The sequence below is a fragment of the Cetorhinus maximus genome, chromosome 7 (genome assembly GCF_964194155.1).
Source record: "Cetorhinus maximus chromosome 7, sCetMax3.hap1.1, whole genome shotgun sequence".
NCBI classification, from domain to species: domain Eukaryota; kingdom Metazoa; phylum Chordata; class Chondrichthyes; order Lamniformes; family Cetorhinidae; genus Cetorhinus; species Cetorhinus maximus.
Window position 1 is genome coordinate 111,142,228 of NC_135885.1, and position 22,235 is coordinate 111,164,462.

A 22,235-nucleotide genomic window follows, 5' to 3' on the forward strand; every position below is an offset into this window, starting at 1 on the left:
GGAAGCCAACAGTGATGAGGGTGTGGAGGTCCTCAAAGGCGATGATGACGGCGATGAAGCCCTCGCATTGGCTAGATGAGGCATGCGCGCTCAGGAGGCCTTCGTAGCTGCTAGATTTGTGGACGATGATGACGACATGCAGTGAGGAGATGCCATAAGATCATCACATTGCACCTGTGAATATTTGACTCCAGTCTGGCTTATGGCAGCACACGTACCCTCTGTGAAAATGCCCTTGTCATGGAGATGCAGCGCAGGCCCTAATAGTTGCTCGATTGCAGGAGGATGATGACGACATGCAGTGAGGACACTCCAAAAATCTTCACATAGTCTCTGTGAATGTCTAACTCCTACCTGGCCAAGGGCAACTCACTTGCACTCTGTGATCAGGGTCATATCATAGAGATGCAGACATTAAACTTTCAAAGCATCTGATCGTTTGTCTGCCTTCAGCACCTGACCCCTTCAGGAGCACAGAATCAGTGGTCACAGATGCTGAAGAGATGGGGGCCAGCCCCACCTTAAAGGTTCTGAGAGCACACAGAGAGAATGATAGAAGTTCTGTCCATTAACTCTTGCTTCTCTCCACTGATGTGTCTGACCTGCTGAGTATTAGATAAATCAAAAAATCCCAGAAATATTAGAAACCCAAGATGCGTCAGCCTTTGTCATTTTCTTGGTGATTCCATCAGTTCCTCGAAGAATTTTGTCCCAGTGTTTATTCCCTCATTCCTATTTATAAGGAATATTTATAATTTTTACTCCCATTGTGTTCTGTTCCCACAGGACTATCAGAGCACAACTTGTAAAATATGGCTTTGACATTTTTTACAACTATGTAAATAAAACCTTTGCACACTTCACTGAGCTGAAGTAAAAGCCACAGATCAAGAAATCACATAAAAAGGTTTAGTCAGTCAATCATAATAAGTTCCAACATAGAAATTAAATACTTACTTTGGCATTAAGGGGTCATAATGCTCTAAGATAATGTGATGTGCATACCATGAACAAGCAACCAATGGTGCCAACCCTATAAAGTACAGAAATAATGTTAATATAACATATTTTTAAAAACACCTCGAAACATACATAAAAGATCAGTTGCTCCATCAGGTCTGTCTCATTCAGCCTTCTTGGAACTAGGTAATATAATCCCCAATGTTCCCTCCCACTCACTGGTGGCTGTCTAATACACTGGCAGGGCAAAAAAAATTTCAAAAATCTTGGGCCAAATCTGGGAAATTCCTCTCCGACTGCTAAAGGCAATCAAAAATGAGGTCCAGGAGATTACAACGACTATAAAGTAAATTACCCAACATCTCACCTACCTTTAGTACTCAGTGGTATCAGGCTCCTCCAGGAACTTGACCAGGTCTCTTTGAACAATTGCGGCAAATCTGCATCCATTGCATGAGCTCGCAACTTATTTCAAAGTTCAATAGCTTTCTGAGAAAATGAAAATTTCCTAAAATTTCTCCTAATGTTATGCTTACATAGCTTATATGCATGCCCCATCACTCTGCCTAATTTATCTAATTCAAATAATCTGTTTAAAAGTGCATTGTCTAATCCCTTCAACATTTTGAATACTTCAATCACTTCTCTCCAAAATCTATGCTTTCTCAGAGTTCATGCAAAAATTGGCTCACAAAATGAAAGTATGTGGAATGGGAGACAACTTATTAACATAGGTAGGGAATTGGTTAGGAGGTAGGAGAAAGATAGTCAGGATAATGGGTGTGTACTCCAATTGGTAGTTTGTGTCCAAGGATCTTTACCGAGCCTTCAGGTTTTCACTATATTTACAAATTACTTAGATGAGTAGGAATTAGAGAGACATATATCCAAGTTTACAAATTATATTAATTTAGGTGGCAGAGTAAATTATGTACATAGGATCAGAAAATTGCAAAAGAGACAGCACTGAAATATTAAGTGAGTGGGGAAATCTGTGGCAGATGGAGTTCTACCTGGGAAGTGTGAGAATATCCACATCGGATCAAAGGAGGATAGATAGAGGAGGAATATTTGCTAAATTTTGAGAAGCTAGAAACTGTGGGAGAGAAAGAGATTTAGGGGTCCAGGTACTGATCACTAAAAGCTAGTGAGCAGGTACAAAACCTAAACGGGTTAATGGAATGTTAATCTTCATCTCGGTGTGGGTGTGGGTGTGGGGGTGGGGGTGGGGGGGGGTGCTACATTACAAAGGGGTGGAAGTTGTGACTGTTGATGACGCTCTGGTTTAAGATGGTTAAAGGATTTACTAAAATAGATAAAGAGATGTTATTTGCTCTGGGTGGGGTGGGGGTCTAGAACCAGGGGGTATAAACTTTAAATCATAACTAAGCCATTCAGGCTGATGGCAGGAAGCACTTCACATAAAGGACATCTGAAACCCTCTTCTGTGTTGAGGCTGTGAATTGAAAATTTCAAAACAGCTTCATAGATTTTTATTAGGTAAGGGCATTAAGGGATATGGAAATAACTCAGATAAATGGCAGTTAGTTACAGATCAGCCTTGACTTTACTGAATGGCAGAATAGCTTTGAGGGTTGAATGGCCTCTTCCCATTCCAATGTTCCTCAAGGTAAAAGGCTGAGCACCTTGAGCCTATTGTGATAATTTTTGTTCTTTAAACTAATTATTAAATAAAGTGACCTTCCTCTCAATATTTTTTAAGGCCTGAACATTGCCCACATGGATTTTAAATGTTCATTTGGCTGTATGTTTAACCTTTAAGTCAAAAGGAGATAAAATCTAGTCTTTTATACAAGCAAAACACTGTGGATGCTGGAAATCTGAAATAAAAACAGAAAATGCTGGAAATAATCAGCAGGTCTGGCAGCATCTGTGGTGAGAGAAAAGAGTTAATGCTTTGCTTTGAATATGACTCTTCTTCACAAATGAAGGCAGTGGGGAGTAGCAGTGGGGGTGAGGAAAGATGGTGGCATAGTGGTAATGTCACTGGTCAAGTAAACCAGAGGCCCAGGCTAATGCTCCGCCACGGCAGCTGATAGAATTTAAACTCAATTAATAAATCTGGAATTGAAAGCTAGTCTCAGTAATGGTGACTATGGGCAGAATTTTCTGTTGTGGGGGAGGCAAAGCGGGCGCGGGCAGGTTTGGATCCGATCGCTGCCAGTGATTGGGTCCACGCCGCCATTATACTCGGGCAGGCCACTTAAGGCCCACCCAGCATATTTGCCGACTCCCGTGGATAACGGGAGTGTGCAGGCGGGTGGCAGGCGTGCACAGACCGCCGGGCCCAATGGCGACCCAGCAGTCTTTTTTAAAGAAGGCCTGGCAGCCTCCTGTAGGCTGCTGACAATGGCCAGTTCAAGGGCGCACCACAGGAGGTCGGCTGAGCAGGCTAGGCTGGAGGGAAGGGCAGAGGAGCAGGGCAGGCTGCAGGGTCTGCTACAGGAGCAGGGCAGTCTGCAGGGTCTGCTACAGGAGCAGGGCAGTCTGCAGGGTCTGCTACAGGAGCAGGGCAGGCTGCAGGGTCTGCTACAGGAGCAGGGCAGGCTGCAGGGTCTGCTACAGGAGCAGGGCAGGCTGCAGGGTCTGCTACAGGAGCAGGGCAGGCTGCAGGGCCTGCCACAGGAGCAGGGCAGGCTGCATGGTCTGCTACAGGAGCAGGGCAGGCTGCAGGGTCTGCTACAGGAGCAGGGCAGGCTGCAGGGTAGGCCAATGCACCCCTCGTTTTTCAGATGAATGCCTTGCTGCCCTCCTCGAGGAGGTGGCAACGCAGCGGGAGTGTTGGTCCCCCAGGATGGGAGGAGGAGGACCCCCACATGACCAAACGTGCCTGGGAGGAGGTGGCGGAGGTGGTGAGCTCCCGCGACGTGGTGCAGCGCACCTGGATCCAGTGCCGCAAGTGCTTCAACGATTTGTTGCGCTCTGGCAGGGTGAGTACCATGTTGGCATTGGGCACTTAACCCAACAGGTAGCCTTAGCCTTTGAACCACCCGCCACTAAGTCTAACTGTCGTGACTGCATTGAATCATGTAGGGCATTTTTCCTTTGCTGGGTGAGCAAGCAGATAGTGCCCATGCTTAGATCAGCCTGAGTGGTTCATGAGGAGATGAGTTCTCCTCCGCACCATGTGTTGCTCTTAGTCACCCATGACTAGTCTGGGGGCAACCTGCAGGAGATGCAGCTAGGTGCATACTCAGAACTCCAGCACATGTTCTATTCAGAGTGATGAGATGGTGGAAGGGGAGCCTCAAGGTGTCATGGCAAAGAACAATCTGCTGCTCTCGACGCTGCACGTAGTTGCACATTCTTGCTATGGGAGCAAAGACCATGTGGTTCCTAAAGTGATGTACACAGCATGTGTCCAAGTTGGGGGTTGTGGAGCAGGCGTACTATCTTTGTGTGAGTGATCAGCAGTAGCAGGGAGAGGAGGCACTGGAGGCCTGATATGGCCCACTGTGGTTGGGGTGCAGTATGCGCGTGCAGAGTCCATGTGCAATTTGCCGTAATGAATGGTGTTCTCTCTTTCTCAGGAGCAGAATGCTCATAATGCCTCGGAGCATGCGAGGACTCGAGGCGGCCAGGCACACCTCCTCATCTTAAGCAGATTCGAGCAAGAGACCCTTGAGCTGGAGAGCTCAACTGGTGTCAGTGAGGCTGGGGTGGAACGGCCAGGTATTTGAGGCCAACAGTGAGATCTGCAATGTCCTCCCAACATCCATAGCACTGACTGTTAAACTTGTTATTGTTGCAACATTGCTCAGTCATAGAGTGATAGAGTCAGAGGTGTGGAGCACAGAAAAAGGCCCTTCGGCCCATCGAGGACGCGCTGGTCAAACACGTACCTGAGTATTCTAATCCCATTTTCCAGCACTAAGCCCATAGCCTTGTGTACCATGGCATCGCAAGTGCATATCCAAATACTTATTACATGTTATGAGGGTTTCCGCGTCTCCCACCCTTTCAGGCAGTGAATTACAGATTCCCACCACCCTCTGTGTGCAAAAGTTGCTCATCACATCCCCTGTAAACCTCCTGCACCTTACCTTAAATCTACGCCCCTGGTTATTGATCCCTCCACCAAGGAGGAAAATTCCTTTCTGTCAACCCTATCAATGCCCCCCATAAGTTTATACACCTCAATCATGTCCTCTCTCAATCTCCTCTGCTGCAGGGGAAATAACCCCAGACTATGCAATCTCTCCTCATAAGTGAAACTCTCCAGGCCAGGCAACATCCTGGGAAATGTCCTCTGCACTCTCTCCACTGCAATCATCCCTCCCATAAAGTGCATTGCAGAACTGCACGCAGAATATAGCCGTGGCCCAAGCTGCGTTTTCTGCAGTTGGAACATTACCTCCCTGCTCCTATATTCTATGCCTCGGCTAATAAAGGCAATTATGCCAAATGCCTTCTTAAACACCTTTTGTACCTGTCCCGCTACCTTAAGGGACCAGTCGACATGCACACCAAGGTCCCTCTGATCTTCGTTTCTTCTCAGGGTCCTACCATTCATCGTGTTTTCCTGTGCCTTGTTTGTCCTGCCCAAGTGCATCACCTCACACTTATCCACATTAAATTCCATTTGGCACTCATCAGCCCATCTGACCAGCCCATCTATATCCTCCTGTAATGTAAGGCTATCCTCCTCACTATTTGCCACCCCACCAATATTCGTGTCAATTGGTTCTGGAAGGTTGAGCACATAATGAGCCAGGGGGACGGGGATGAAATGTGTCACTGTGTGCATGCTAACTGATCCACTGTCCTTGTTGTTCCTTTCAGCATCATCAGAGCGTGGCCACCAGGAGGAGTAGCAGAGGCCCCCTCTCACACCTGAGGGCCCTCAAGTCTCACCAGCGTCACACCATTTCTGCGAGGCAGGCACTAGCGCAGATACTAGCATCTCGGTGGGCATTGGAACATCGGCTAGTGGCTCAGGGCACAGTGGAGAGGGGACTTCACATCCCCTGGAGGAGCTGGCAGAGACAGAGAGTGCCGATGGCGCCAGCAGTCGGAGGACTGCAGGGGACCAGGCACATGCTCAGTCGATGCCTGATAATGTGCCTCTGGAGTCGTCCGCGACGCAGCAGCTGCAGGAAATGCGGTCGGGTGTGCGGGAGCATCTCGGTGTGATACATGAGGCTATGCTTCGCTTGGTGTCCGTGGTGGAGGAGTCTATGCGGATGCTCACCGAAGCTATGAGCCATATGTCCAAGCACCATGTGTCCTCCATGGAGAGAGTGGTGACTCTCGTGGAGAGCCTCCTCCAGGAGACCTGCCAGGGCTTCCTGGGGATGCGTTCAAACCAGCAAGCCCTCACATCGGCAATGAGCTCAGCTGCTCACTGCCAGTGTGGGAGAAGATTTGGACATCAAACTTCCCAGCTCATTGCCCATCCATCCAGGGTGAGCAGGGAGGTCCGAGGCGACCTCACGTCGGCGCAGCAGCTGCCTGTCATCTCTTCGGGCTCCTCTCACGGCATTCCGGATGAGGGTACCAGCTACTCTGCCCCTTTCCCAGTGACCATATCATCCGGTGAGGCTGCGACGACTGGGGGATAGCAGCTGTGGAACTGGCAGATCCCTCCCAGGCAGGCCCAGCACAGGCTCCACGGGCCAGAGGATGACCGCCAAAGTCATCGAGGCCAACAGGACAGCAGAGTCAGCAGGCTGTCTCAGAGGCCACTCCGAGCAATGGGGTGGCACCAAGATGTAGCACCCATAAATGTAAGTGTAAGGCACATTAGGCACACCACAGGTTTCTCACTGGTGCTTTTGTGTTGGCCCGAGATTAGGTCCTTAGGATTTCTTTTTGCTTGATTACAGTATTGTTTAATAATTGGGAGAACTTCTGGTTTGAAAATTCAAATTCAAATGTGTGGCAGTGTGCTTGCACACGAACAGGGGAGAGACCTTATCCTGAGTGAGCCAAAGCCAGAGTGAATGTGGGTATTGGCAATTTGGTGCACAGTGGGAACTCAATGCAGAGGGGAAGAGGTTCTCTTTGCACTTTTTCTTTGCTACCCAACTTTTTAAATCTTCAGAGAGTGGTCTTGCCCTGCTGCAGCAGTAGAGGTTACAAGGGAAAGGAATGACTGGTAAGTAGTGGGTAAGGTCGGGTAAGTACTTACTACTTTTATCGCTTATGGTTTAAGGTCTTTTTGTGGTTTATAGTTTGCATATTCTGTAGTAATGAGAATCAAGAAAGAAGGGCCCTAGAGTAATTGATTTAAAAGGTTTAATTTAAAGGGATAAGTCATGGCAGGAGAGCTCAAAGCCATGGTGTGCTCCTCGTGCTCCATGTGGGAAGCTGAGAACATTTCCAGTGCTCGGGACCAGCATGTGTGCAGGAAGTGTGTCCAGCTGCAGCTCCTGGATGCTCATGTTTCAGAGCTGGAATGGTGGCTGGGGACATTGTGGAGCATCCATGAGTCTGAGAGCATCATGGATAGCACGTTTAGAGAGGTGGTCACACCGCAACTGAAGGGACTTGAGGAAGAAAGGGAATGGGTGACCACCAGGCAGTCCAAGAGAAACAGGCAGGTTGTTCCGGAGTCCCCTGGGGTCCCGCTCGCAAATCGGTATTCCATTTTGGAAGCTGGTGAGGGCACTGGTTCGTCCAGGGGGTGCAGACAGAGCCAAGCTTCTGGTACCACAAGCAGCCTGCCTGTATAGGATGGGATGAAGAGAGGAAGAGCAATAGTAATAGGGAATTCTATAGTCAGTGGAACGGATAGGCTCCACTGTGGCTGTCAACGTGACTCCAGGATAGTGTGTTGCCTCCCTGGTTCCAAGGTCCAGGATGTCACTGAATGGCTGCAGGGCATCCTGAAGGGGGAGGGCATAAAGGCAGAGGTCATGGTACATGTTGGTACCAATGACATAGGTAGAAAGAGGGTTGAGGTCTTGCATCAATAATTCAGGGGGTTAGGCAGAAAACTAAAAAGCAAGACCTTTCGGGTTGTAATCTCTGGATTACTCCCAGTGCCATGTGCTAGCGAGCTCAGGAATAGGAGAATAACGCAAATGAATACGTGTTTTAAGAGTTGGTGCAGGTGGGAGGGTTTTAGATTCCTGGATCACTGGGACCGTTTCTGCGGAAGGTGGGACCCATACAAGCGGGACAGTCTACATCTGAACCAGAGCGGGACTAACATCCTTGTGGGCTGGTTTGCTAGTGCTCTTGGGAGGAGTTTAAACTAATTGGGCAGGGGGAGGGTACACAGAATGATAGCAGAATAGGGACACATCATAAAACAGTAAAACAATCAAGTCAGAGGGAGTACAGCTGCATTAAGCTTCAAGGGAGTAAGGCAAGGCTGGATGGCCTCTACTTTAATGCCAGGAGTATTACAGGTAAAATGGATGAGTTAAGGGTGAGGATTGATATGTGGAATTGTGATATAGTAGCCATCACTGAGACGTGGTTGAGGGAGGGGCAGGATTGGTAGCTGAACATTCCGGGATATAGAATCTTCAGGCGAGACAGGAGAGGGGGTAAAAGAGGAGGAGGCATTGCATTATTAGTTAAGGAGGCAGTTACTGCAGTAAGGAGAGATGATATCTTGAAGGGGGCATTGAATGAAGCTTTGTGGGTAGAGTTTAGGAATAAAAAAGGGGCAGCCACATTGTTAGGTGTTTATTCTAGACCCTCAGATAGTCAGCGGGAAATTGAGGAGCAAATATGTGCACAATTTACGGAGGTGTGTAAAAACAATAACAATAGGGTCATTATATTCGGTGATTTCAACTTTCCCAACATTAATGGTTAAGTGTTAAGTGCATGGATGGAGTGGATTTCTTGAAATGTGTACAGGAGAACCTTTTAGGTCAATATGTAGAGGGTCCAACAAGGGACGGCGCAGTGCTGGACCTAATTCTGGGGAATGAAACCGGACAGGTGGCTGAGGTGATGGTGGGGGAGAATTTTATTGATAGCGACCACAACATGGTACAATTTAAACTTGTTATGGACAAAGGAATAGACAAGTTGCAAAAAAAAAGGCAGAATCTAGCCAAGGTAGACTGGGAACAGCTACTTGTGGGGAAACCTACAGGGGAGCAGTGGGGGCATTCAAAAAAGATATGGGGAGGGTACAGGCTCAACATGTTCCCTCTAGGGTGATAGGAAGGAGTAGCAAGCCCAAAGAACCATGGATGACCAGAGATATTTAGGATACAATGAAAAGGAAAAGAGAAGCTTTTAGCAGGTACAAGGGGAGCAAATCAGCGGAGGCATTAGTGGAGTACAGAAAGTGCAGGGTGGAGCTTAAGAAAGCAATTAGGAGAGCAAAGAGGGGATATGAGAAAGCACTGGCTGGTAAAAGTAGGGAAAATCCCAAGATATTCTATAAGTATATCAATGGGAAGAGGATAACCAGGGAAAGAGTAGGGCACATTAGGGACCAAGGGGGCAATCTATGGGTGGAGCCAGAGGACATCGGTAGAGTGTTGAACGAATACTTCATATCCGTCTTCACCCAAGAGAATGAGGATTAAGGTATGGAACTCGGGGAGTGAGACTGCGAGGTTCTTCAGCAAATTGATATAGGCAGTGACAAGGTATTGGAGGTGTTGGCAGTCTTAAAAGTGGACAAATCTCCAGGTCCGGATGATTTGTGTCCCAGACTGCTGAGGGAGGCAAGGAAGGAGATCGCAGGGGCTCTGACCCAAATTTTTAATTCCTCTCTCCCACAGGGGAGGTGCCAGAGGACTGGAGAACAGCTAATGTGGTTCCGCTATTTAAGAAGGGTTGTAGAGATAAGCCAGTGAACTACAGGCCAGTGAGTCTCACATCAGTGGTAGGGAAACTATTGGAGAAAATTCTGAAGGAGGGAATCTATCTCTACTTGGAGAGGCAAGGTTTGAGCAGGGATAATCAGCATGGCTTTGTCAGAGGGAGGTCATGCATAACAAATTTGATTGAATTTTTTGTGGAGGTGACCAGGTGTGTAGATGAGGGTAATGCAGTTGATGTAACTTATATGGATTTCGGCAAAGCCTTTGACAAGGTCCCACATGGGAGACTTATAAAGAAGGCAAATGCACATGGGATACAGGGTAATTTGTTAAGGTGGATTCAAAATTGGCTTAGTTGTAGGAGACAGAGGGGGATGACAGAAGGCTGCTTTAGTGACTGGAAGCCCATGTCCAGTGACGTACCACAGGGATCTGTGCTGAGTCCCCTATTATTTGTCATTTATATAAACAACATGGATGACTATGTGGGGGGGTAGGATTAGTAAGTTTGCGGATGACACAAAGATTGGCCAGCTGGTTAACAGTGAGTTTGAGTGTCTTGGGCTACAGGAAGATATAGACGGGATGGTCAAATGGGCAGATAAGTGGCAGATGGAATTTAACCCTGAAAAGTGTGAGGTGATACACTTTGGAAGGAGTAATTTGACAAGGAAGTATTCAATGAACAGCATGACACTTGGAAGTTCTGAGGAACAAAGGGACCTTGGCCTGTGTGTCCATAGATCTCTGAAGGCAGAGGGGCATGTTAGTGGGGTGGTGAAAAATGCATATGGGACACTTGCCTTTATCAATCGAGGCATAGATTACAAAAGTAGGGAGGTCATATTGGAGTTGTATAGAACCTTGGTGAGGCCACAGCTGGAGTACTGTGTGCAGTTCTGGTCGCCACATTGTAGGAAGGATGTGATTGCACTGGAGGGGGTGCAGAGGAGATTCACCAGGACGTTGCCTGGGATGAAACATTTAAGTTATGAAGAGAGGTTGGATAGACTTGGGTTGTTTTCATTGGAGCAGAGAAGACTGAGGGGCGACCTGATCGAGGTGTACAAGATTATGAGGGGCATGGACAGAGTGGATAGGGAGCAGCTGTTCTCCTTAGTTGAAGGGTCAGTCACGAGGGGGCACAAGTTCAAGGTGAGGGGCAGGAGGTTTACAAGGGATGTGAGGAAAAACTTCCTGGGAGGGTGGTGGAGGCCGGTTGCCTCTCATCCTTTAAAAAGTACCTGGATGAGCAGTTGGCACGTCATAACATTCAAGGCTATGGGCCACGTGCTGGTAAATGGGATTAGGTAGGTAGGTCAGGTGTTTCTTACGTGTCGGTGCAGACTCGATGAGCCGAAGGGCCTCTTCTGCACTGTGATTCTGTGACCATGTTTGAGGGTGGCTTGTTTGTTCTGCATGTGTATGTTTAAGAAAACTGTCATGAGTGTTTGTTTGGACATTCAAATTTATGTACAAGGCCCTTAGTTCCTGCTGATGACCTGGCAGATTTTGCACCTAGTTGTCGAGTATGGATGTGCCAGGCGAGGCTGGTCCTGCTGATCCATTTGTGTGGAGCTAGCTGATGGTTTGTTGGATTAAAACCTCCCAGGTGTCCCTGACTCCTTGGTGTAGTCCCGGGTCAGCGTCAAAGCGCCACCCCCCCCTCCCAGCATTCCCCTGTGCATGCTCATCCTCAGAAACAGAGCTGGACTCATCGTGTGCAGCCGCACACACTGTGTCGATGTCTTCATCGTCCACTGCATCCCCCCTTTCCAGCGTAAGATTGTGTAGAGCGCAGCATGCAACCACTATCACCGAGACATGATCTGGGAGGTACTGGAGTGCGCCTCCTGAGCGGTCCTGGCATCGGAAGCGCACCTTGAGAAGACCGATGGCTCTCTCCACCACAGCCCTTGCGGCGGCGTGGCTCCTATTGTACCGCTGCTCAGCTTCTGTTCTTGGATGGCGGAGAGGCGTCATGAGCCACCTTCTGAGGGGATAGCCCTTGTCACTCAGCAGCCATACATCCAGCCGAGCTGGAACACTGAAGAGCCCCAGCACCTGGGAGTGTCTGAGGATGTAGATGTCGTGGGAGCTGCCTGGGTACCTTGCACAGACTCGTAGAATCAGCATCCTGTGATCACACACTATCTGCACGTTCATGGAGTGGAAGCCCTTCCTGTTGACGAAGGCAACAGGCTCACCTGCTGACGCCTTGATGGCCACATGTGTGCAGTCTATTGCACCCTGGATGCGGGGGAAGCCAGCAATGGCCGTGAAGCTTCTGGCTCGCTGTCTCTGGCTTGCCTGGTCCCAATGGAAGTGGATAAAGGTCAATGCATGCCTGAACAGAGCGTCTGTGACCGGCTTGACACAAGTGTGTACAGCTGATTGGGAGACACCGCAAAGATCACCCACTGAGCCCTGGAAGGAGCCAGAGGCATAGAAGTTAAGGGCACTGGCATATGGTGTCCACCCACACAGTTAGGGGAGTTCTCAGGGCCAATCATCTGACAGATATAGTTGACTGTCTCCCTTGACAGTCGGAGCCTCCTTCGGCACTGCACCTCAGAGATATTGAGGTAGCTGCTTCGCTGCCTGTATACCCTGGCAGCAGGATAGTGACATCTTCTGCAGCCCCATCCACCTTGGACTACCTCTTGGCCCTGCGCCCCTTGTGCCTGCACCTGTACTCCCAAAGGTGGCTCCCCTGGAGGCTGAATGTGCACTCCTGGCCTCCTCCTCCTCGCCCTCCCTCCTAGAGGAGCTGCCTCCAGTGGACATGTCAGAACCCATACCCAGGCTAAGGGGAGGCTTCCTGAAAGCTACAGGCCTGCAAAAGATTCCTGACTGCAGAGTGCTGACCTGAAGGTTAAAAGTACACAGAAAGCTGCTGGAATGCGTTGTGAACTACTGCAGATCACACAGGCAAGTTTAAAATTTAAAATACTTTCTCCAATAAATGCTCCACAAAACAGACTGAGTCCTCTTATTCCGCCCATGGATGAGGTTCATAGAAAAGTCTCTTACCCGCCTGCCCGTTGCGCCCATGCACCGACCCAAAAATCGCACGGGCACCTAAAAATCAGCATCGATTGAAGACTAAAGGGCCTTAACTGGCCCCTTAATTAATGGCGGGCGCGTATCGGACTTCATCGCACGCCCGCCCAGCAAAATATCGCGATGGCGCGCGGTGACGTCAGGACACTCGCCTGACGTTGGGACGCTCATTTTACACGCGGATGTGCGGGGCCCGCCTCCTGCACGTCAAACTGAAAATTCTGCCCTATAACACAATCATTGATTGTTATCAAAACCCATCTGGTTCACTAATGTCCTTTACGGAAGGAAATCTGCCATCCTCACCTGGTATGGTGGCCTACCTGTGACTCCAGATCCACATTGACTCTTACTTGCCCTCTAAAATGGCCTAGCAAGCCACTCAGTTCAAGGGCAATTAGGGCTGGGCAATAAATGCTGGCCTTGCCAGTGATGCCCACATCCCAAGAATGAATAAAAGTTAGAAATGTGATGGGTTTTATGCCATTGATAGAGAGAGGGGGAGGAAGAACAAATGGGAAGGTCTGGGATAGGACAGAGGGTGGGAGAGATTAAATAACAAAGATGTCTTGAAACAAAAAACAAAGGGTGTGGTAATGGTTATAGTGAAGAAACAAAGCATTTGTCCAGAATGACTGTGAATGTCAGAATAATGAACAGCTCTGTCCAAAAGCAAAAACATGAAAAACAAGATTCAGACCGGCACATTACAAAAATACATCAAATTGGGGGACAGAGTTTATAGTTTAAAATGATTAAACTCAGTATTGAGTCTGGGAGGCTGCAAAGTGCCTAATCAGAAGATGAAGTGCTATTCCTCAAGCTTATGTTGAGCTTCACTGGAATACTGCAGCAGGCTGAGAACAGAAATATGAGTGTGAATCTCAGTCTTAGTAAGGAAGGGAATACTTTATTATGAATGATCTTACCTGCGAGTATGTACATTACTCCAGCACAAAAAGCAACTTTCGCTTTACTCCTTTCTGAGCCTCCGATGTTGGTACATTCCATCCCCATCAGTGCAAATATGGAACCAAAAAATCCCAGACAGATAGAAGTAATCATGAGGGCTCTGGAGACCTGGATGTAGGCTAAATTGCAAGAGTATCAAACATTATGTAAGAATTTCTTTTAAGGATTTAATTGTGAATTTAAGCTCCTTATTAACATAGTAAAAGATAAGTCCTACTTTACATGAGCAATGTATGTGAATAATAAATATCTGTGCATCAGTATAAAACTTTAACTTATTTGACGACTAAAGTCCATTTCATGAACAGGAGCAAAGGTATTGGCATTGGATCATAGCATCATATTTTTCTTAAGGACTATTTCACATGTCAATAAAACCGAGATTGATAATTGGTCAGAATGGGTGATTGGGCAAGAAAAGCACACTCCTTGGCACCAGAAGTTGATGACCCAGGGAGAGAGTGAAGACCAGAGGGGGGAACCCCAGAGTTGAGGACACTCTCTTCTCACAAGGAGCAGGCAGTAAAGCTGGTTGTACAGGATAGGAATTATTTCTGTGTGGAAGGCGAGATTGGCCTCTCCCAGTAAGCCAGTGAGGGTACATCCAGTATACATCAGCCACATACGGACAATGACTGTGAGTGACCTATAATGTTGGAGCTTGCCAAGTCAATCACTCATTATCTCTTCTCTCTATTCCAGCTACCAGCAAGAAAATCATATCTCGTTGCTTAATACCAGGTCTAGTATAGACTGCTCTTTGGTTGGCTCCAGAATGTGCTGTTCTAAGAAACTATCCCAAAACATTCTATGAACTCCTCATCTACGCTACCTTTTCCCAACTGATGTTTCCAGTCTATATGTAGATTAAAACTCCTCATGATTATTGCTGCACCTTTCTGGTGAGCTCCAATTCTTTCTTTTTTAATACTCTGTCGGACTGTGTAGTTACAATTAGGGAGCCTGTACACCACTGCCATAAGTGACTTCTTGCCTTTAACATTCCTCATCTCAACCCAAACCACTTCAACATCCTAGTTTCCCTCTCTAATGTGCTAATACCATCATTAATTAACAGAGCCATCCCTCCACCTTTTCCTATGTTCCTGTCCTTCCTAAATGTCACATACCCTTCAATATTCAGGTCCCAATCTCTGTCGTCGTGCAGCCATGTCTCTGTAATGGCTATAAGATCGTACTTATTTATTTCTATTTGCGCTATCAGTTCATCTGTTTTGTTTCGAATGCTTCGTGGGTGTAGATACAGAGCCTTTAGTTTTGTCCCATTATTATTTTTGTAGCACCTCGCCTTATCTGCTGATTTACTTAGGTTTGTCCTCTCTATCCCTACCTGTCACAGCCTGTTTATAATTTCTCATATTAATACCTGTTTCTCTTGCCTTGTCTCTATTCTTTGGTTTATCATATCTTCCCAAATTTAATCCCTTGCCTCCACTATTCAGTTTAAAACCCTCTCTACTTCCCTAGTGGGTGGCTCACGAGGCCACCAGCCCCAGCACGATTCAGGTGTAGACCATTCCAAAAGTACAGGTTCCACTTTCCCCAATACTACTGCCAGTTCCCCACAAACCAGAACCCACTTCTCCCACACCAGTCTTTGAGCCATGCATTCTTTTCTATAATCTTATTTATCCTATGCCAATTTGCACGTGGCTTAGGTAATAATCCTGAAATTATTACCTTTGAGATTCTGCTTTTTAATTTGGTGCCTAGCTCCTCATACTGACTATGCAGAGCCTCCTTCCTCATCCTGTCTATACCGTTGGTACCTGCATGGACCACAACCTCTGGATCCTCCCCCTCCCACTGCAAGTTCCTCTCCAGCCCTGAGCAAAAGCCCCAAGCCCTGGCACTAGGTAGGCAACAAAGCCATCTGGATTCTTGCTCTTTGCTACAGAGAACAATGTCAATCCCCTTTACTATACTGTCCCCTACTACCACTGCATTCCTTTTTGCTCCTCCCACTTGGATGGCTTCCTGTACCACTGTGCCATAGTCAATTTGCTCATCCACCCTGCAGCTCCCACTCTCATCCAAACAAGCTGAGAGAACCTCAGACCTGTTGGACAATTGCAGATGCTCACACTCCTGCCCTCCGGGTCCCCCTTACCTGCCTCACTCACAGACACACCCTCCTGCCCCGATTACTGAACAAATCAGAAGACCCTATCCTAACTGGTGTGACTGCTTCCTGGTATAAAGCATCCAGGTAACTTTCCCCCTCCCTGATGTGTCGCAGAGTCTGCAGCTCAGCCTCCAACTCAATGACTCTGAGCCAAAGTTCTTCAAGCTGCAAACACTTACTGCAGACTTGTTTGCCCTGGATCATAATGTTATCCAAGAGCTCCCACATGCTGCAGCCTTGACACATCACCTGCCCTGCACCCTCAATGTGTTTAAAATAATTACTTAATTATATTAATCACTTATTTATGTTGCTTTCTTATATATTCTATTAACTTTATCACCAAATTGTGTACTATTTTAAACCTTAGGGATAGAATAGAATGTACCCACTTACCAGATACACACCAAACTCCTTTCCCTGTAGTACTGCAAGAACCAATTTCTATGGGGTGAGGAAGATAGAAAGAGGAAAAAAAATAACCCCTTCTCCCCCTTCACCAAACTCTAAGTCTTCACTCAGTTAGTCAGCTGCACTCATTTGCAAAAGTTACACTAAAGAACCTTGAATTTATAGTCAACTGACCTGGGGCTACAGTAACCAGATTCAACCAGTTAGCTAGTTAACTACTCAGCTCCTACAACTGAAAGTGAGGTTACCCTGTCTAAACTGCAAGAAAGAAAGAACTTAGCCTGCCTACACAGTACTTTCCAGTTAACTGGTAATTAAAGAGTAGATTTGATTTTAAGAGTAAAATTTAAGAACAAAATTAATGTTTAAAACTCCCCTCTCACCAAACTCCAAGTCTTCACTCAGTTCATCAGCTGCACTCCTTATTTAGGCTTGATGTCAAGTTTTGCTTAACGTTCTGATGAAAAACCTTAGGACATTTTTTACTATGTTAAAGGCACTATGTCAAAGCAAACTGTCATTGTTATAAGCTTACTTTGGGATTTTGCTTTGCCATTGCATGTGTACAGGCATCATACAGACCCACATGATGCAATTTCAACATGACTATTTAAAAACCCAGATTACAGGTGCAATGAAGGAGGAGTTTTGGAGTTTGCTGCAGCTGTTTGGAAAGAATACATGAACAGGAATAGAAGGAAGAAGCAAAGGCTTAGACCAGATTTGATACGACATTCCTCAGTGTAATGCTGGGTAAAGTAAGGACCATAAAGGAGGTCCTGTTTGCCAGCAATGGGAAAAGGAAACCATTAACCATCACAAAGGAGGTGTGGCTGGAGGCAATCCAAGAAGCAAGTATTATAAGCGTGATTATGAGGACACGGGTCTAGTGCAGGAAGCATTTCAATAACCTAACCAAGGTTGAGAAAACCAGGTCATTCTGTATTGCACCCCATCTCTCTCTGTGTTGTCAAGTACAATTCATTCACATTATTTTCATACCCAATTCTTTTGTTTCAGTGCGCACACTCATTCCTCAATTCATCACTGTCACTCAACCCAATCAACATGTAATTTTACACCACTTCTGGCAGCTCCCCATCATCACATCTAGGCCTCAAGCTCTGGAATTCTCTCACTAAACATCTTCACCTCTACTCTCTCCTTAAAACCTACCTCTTTGACTCAGTTTTTGATCATCAGTCCTAATATCTCCTTATGTAGACTTGTGTCATGTTTTGCTTGACACCCCCCAGCCTAATTCTTACATCTTCAAATTGCACTGTCGGCATGTTCCTCAAATGCAGATCAGTACCACTTGTGATGGATCTGCCTGATTGTTTGGTGGCACAATTAATCTCTCAGACCCACATCTCTCACAAGACAAAGTCATCTTCACTTGCTGTTATGACACAGCAGTTTGTAAAGGTTGGGTTATTTAAAATCCCAGAGGGAAACTTTAAACAACTGAATAACCTATATTTTCAAGTGGTATGTTTTGAGTTGCAGCTCTAAATTCAGGAATAAGTCCACCAGATCTTGAGAGATTTCTATATCAAACTAAATGAAACATTTATTAAGTTACAACAAATTAAACACATACACGTGACTACAAATTACTACTATCAACTTTTAACAAATTCCCAAATTAATCTCCACTAAGGCAACAATAACCAATGGACTTAACCAAACACCAGGCAAAGTATTTTCACCTTACGAATTCCCTTTTAAATTCGCCTTTAAAACAGTGAGAGGAGAACCGGGATTTTCACAGTTCAAAACGGTGAGAGGTGAGCCGGGATTTTCACAGTTTAAAACAGCGAGAGGAGAGCCGGGGTTTTCGCAGTTTCAAACAGCGAGAGGAGAGCTGGGACTCTTACAGTTTGAAACAGCGAGAGGAGAGCTGGGATTCTCACAGTTTAAAACAGCGAGAGAAGAGCCAGGATTTTCATAGTTTAAAACAGCGAGAGGAGAGCCGGGATTTTTACAGTTTAAAACAGCGAGAGGAGAGCCAGGATTTTCATAGTTTAAAACAGCGAGAGGAGAGCCGGGATTTTCATAGTTTAAAACAGCGAGAGGAGAGTCGGGATTTTCATAGTTTAAAACAGCGAGAGGAGAGCCAGGATTTTCATAGTTTAAAACAGCGAGAGGAGAGCCGGGATTTTTACAGTTTAAAACAGCGAGAGGAGAGCCGGGATTTTTACAGTTTAAAACAGTGAGAGGAGAGCCAGGAGCACACAGAAACCGGATCTACATGAGAAGGACAATGGCAGCGGGAGATAAAAACCGGTGGCAGAGAGCCCCTTCAACTTAATTCTACCTGTCAGAGCCAGAGTATGACTTCACAGGTAGATGATTGATGGGCATCTCTTCCGTGTGTCTTTTGATTGGCCAAGTGGTTTAAATCAGGAGACAGTATTACAGCCAAAGAGTACAGTTAAGAAATTCACTTTTAAAATATGTAACATCCAAATTAATTAATTAAATAGAATAGAGATGGCTGGGCAGGCGATGTGTTGCAGCTGTTGTATATGGGAGCTGGTGGACGCCGGTGTGATCCACAGTGACCACATCTGCAGCAAGTGTTGACTGCTTGAGGAACTTCGGCTCAGAGTTGATGAGCTGGAGTCCAAGCTGCAGACACTGTGACACATCAGGGAGGGGGAGAGTTACCTGGACACTGTGTTTCAGGAAGCAGTCACACCCCTTAGATGAATTACATAAAATTTTGTCCGTAGTCAGGGACAGAAGGGTGTGACTGCGAGTGAGGCAGGCATGGGGATCCAGAATTTAGCTTTGGAGGAGCCACAGCCAGTGCCCTTGTCCAATAGGTATGAGGTTCTTGCTCCCAATGTGGACAAGGGCACAGGCTGCAGGGAGGATGAGCGAACCGACCACAGCACTGTGGTACAGAGCACCATTCAAGTGGGGGGAGAAAAGAGAAATGGAGCGGTAATAGGGGATAGCATTGTTAGGGGAATAGATACTGTTCTCTGCAGCAAAGACAGAGAGTCCCAAAGGCTGTGTTACCTACCCGATGCCAAGTTTAAGGACATCTCTTCTGGGCTGGTGAGGAACTTGAAGGGGGAGGGGGAGGATCCAGTTGTTGTGGTCCACATAGGTACCAACAACATAGGTAGGACTAGGAAAGAGGTTCTACTGAGGGACTACGAGCAGCTCAGGGCTAAATTAAAAAGCAGAACCACAAAGGTAATAACCGCTGGATTACTACCTAAGCCACATGCAAATTGCCATAGAGTAAATAAGGTAAATGCGAGACTCAAAGATTGGTCTGAGAGAAATGAATTCCGATTCATGGGGCACTGGCACCAGTACTGGGGAAGGGGAGAGCTGTTCCATTGGGACGGGCTTCATTTGAACCATGCTGGGACCAATGTCCTGGTGAATCGTATAACTAGGTTTGTAGATAGGGCTTTAAACTAATTAGTGCAGGGGAGGGTTCAATTGAAGGGAAGTTTAGAAAATCAAAAATAATTGAGAGAGCAGAGGTGGAGGGTAGCGAAGAGGCAAACGATAAAGTGTGACAGGAAAGAGCAGAAAATATAAGCAGAAGAGTGCAGCAGAAATTAGAACCAGAATGAGTACTAATCGTAAAAAGTAAAAGCTTAAGGCTCTTTATCTGAACGCATGCAGCATTTGTAACAAGATAGATGAGTTGTGGCACAAATAGAAATAAACGGATATGACTTGATAGCTATTACAGTGGTTGCAGGGTGACCAAGACTGGGAACTCAATATTCGAAGGTATACAATGTTCTAGAAAAATAGGCAAAACGGAAAATGAGGTGGGGTAGCTTTGTTAATAAAGGAAGGTATCATGCGGTGGTGAATAGTAATATAGGTGCAATCAATCGTGATATTGAATCAGTTTGGGTGGAAATAAGGAATAGCAAGGGGAAGAAGTCATGGGTTGAAGTCGTCTATGGGCCCCCGAAGAGTTGCCTCATTGTAGGACAAAGTATAAATTGGGAAATAATGGAGGCGTGTAAGGAGGGCCGTATAATTGTCATGGGTGATTTTAATCTGCATATTGACTGGGGAAACCAGATTGGCTGGGGTAACATGGAAGACGAATTTGTAGAGTGCATCAGGGATTGTTTCTTAGAGCAATATGTTGCAGAACCTACCCAGGAACAGGCTATTTTTAATAAGAGATCTTGTGGTTAAGGATCCTCTAGGGGGTTGCGACATGGTAGAATTTCAAATTTAGTTCGAGGGTGAGCAACTCGGATCTCAAAAATGTGTCCTCAACTTAAATAAGGGCAATTGCAGAGGTATGAAGAAAGAGTTGCCTAAAGTGGGCTGGGAAAATAGACTAAGGGGAAGGTCACTGGATGAGCAGTGGCAGACATTTAAGCACATATTTCATAACGCTCAACAAAACTTTATCCTGGTCAAAAAGAAGGGCTTGATAAGAAGGATGAACCACCCGTGGTTAACAAAGGTGGTCAAGGAGAGTATCCAATCAAAAACAAAGCAGCGAAAACTAGTGTTAGGCCAGAGGATTGAGAATTTTTTAGGAGCCAGGAGCAGATGACTAAAAAGTTAATAAAGAGGGAGAAAATTGATTATGAAAGTAAATTGGCAAGAAATATGAAAACAAACAACAAGAGCTTCTACGGTTATATAAAAAGAGAGTGGCTAAAGTGAGCGTGGGACCCTTGGAGGATGCGACTGGAGAATTGATAACGGGGAACAGGGAAATGGCAGATAATTTAAATGAATATTTTGCATTGGTCTTCACGGTGGTGGACACTATGCCAAAGATATCATATAAGCAAGGAGCTAATGAGATGAAAGATCTTGTAACAGTCTCTATCATGAGGGACAAAGCATTTGAGAAACTAATGGGACTAAAGGCAGACAAGTCACCAGGACCTGATGGCCTGCATCCAAGTGTTTTAAAGAAAGTGGCTGCAGAGATAGTGGAGGCATTGATCGAAATATTCCAGAACTCTCTGGATTCTGGGAGGGTCCCAGTGGATTGGAAAACCACTAATGTGACACCCCTGTTCAAGAAAGGAGGGAGACAAAAAGCAGGAAGCTATAGGCCAGTCTGCCTAACATCTGCCATTGGAAAAATGCTTGGGCCCATTATTAAGGAAGAAATTGCAGGACATTTAGAAAAGCTTAACACAATCAAACAGAGTCAACATGGTTTTGTGAAAGAGAAATCATGTTTGACAAATTTGTAGAGTTCTTTAAGGATATAACAAGCAGAGTTGATAAAGGAGAACCATTAGATGTAGTGTATTTGAATTTCCAGAAGGCATTCGATAAGGCGCCATATAAAGGTTATTGCACAAGATAAGAGCTTACGGTATTGGGGATATTGTATTAGCATGTATTGAGGATTGGTTAACACACAGAAGACAAAGAGTCAGGATTAATGGGTTTTTTTCAGGTTGGAAAGACATAACTAGTGGAGTGCCACAAGGATCAGCCCTACAGCCTCAATTATTTACTATCTATATTAATGACTTGGAGGAGGGGGAAGAGTGTAATGTATCCAAATTTGCTGATGATACAAAAATAGGTGGGAGGGCATGTTGTGATGAAGACATAAGGAATCTGCAAGGGGATATAGACAGGTTGAGTGAGTAGGCAAAAAACTTGGCAGATGGAATTTAATGTTGGAACGTGTGAGCTCATGCACTTTGGTAGGAAGAGGAAAGACTATTATTTAAATCTTAATTAAATGGAGAGAGACTCCGAAAAAGTGCAGCACAGAGGGATCTGGGTGTTCTTGTGCATGAAACACAAAAATGCAGGTGCAGCAAGTAATTAAGAAGGCAAATGGAATTTTGGCCTGTATTGCTTGGGGTTTGGAGTTTAAAAATATGGAAATCTTGTTACAACTGTACAGGGTATTGCTGAGGCCACACCTAGAGTACTGTGTACAG

General features: G+C 46.0%; 1 protein-coding gene across 1 annotated transcript in view; it reads right to left on the minus strand.

Annotated features, from left to right (window-relative positions):
• The window catches only part of LOC144682990 (claudin-10-like), a 73,932-nt gene that overhangs the window by 22,155 nt on the left and 29,542 nt on the right, over positions 1-22,235 (minus strand). The window contains exons 2-3 of the mRNA XM_078545929.1: positions 13,712-13,873; positions 958-1,033 (exon numbers count right to left, since the gene is read on the minus strand). Of these exons, the coding sequence (XP_078402055.1) occupies positions 958-1,033; positions 13,712-13,873 (238 nt within the window). The remainder of the gene's footprint in view (positions 1-957; positions 1,034-13,711; positions 13,874-22,235) is intronic.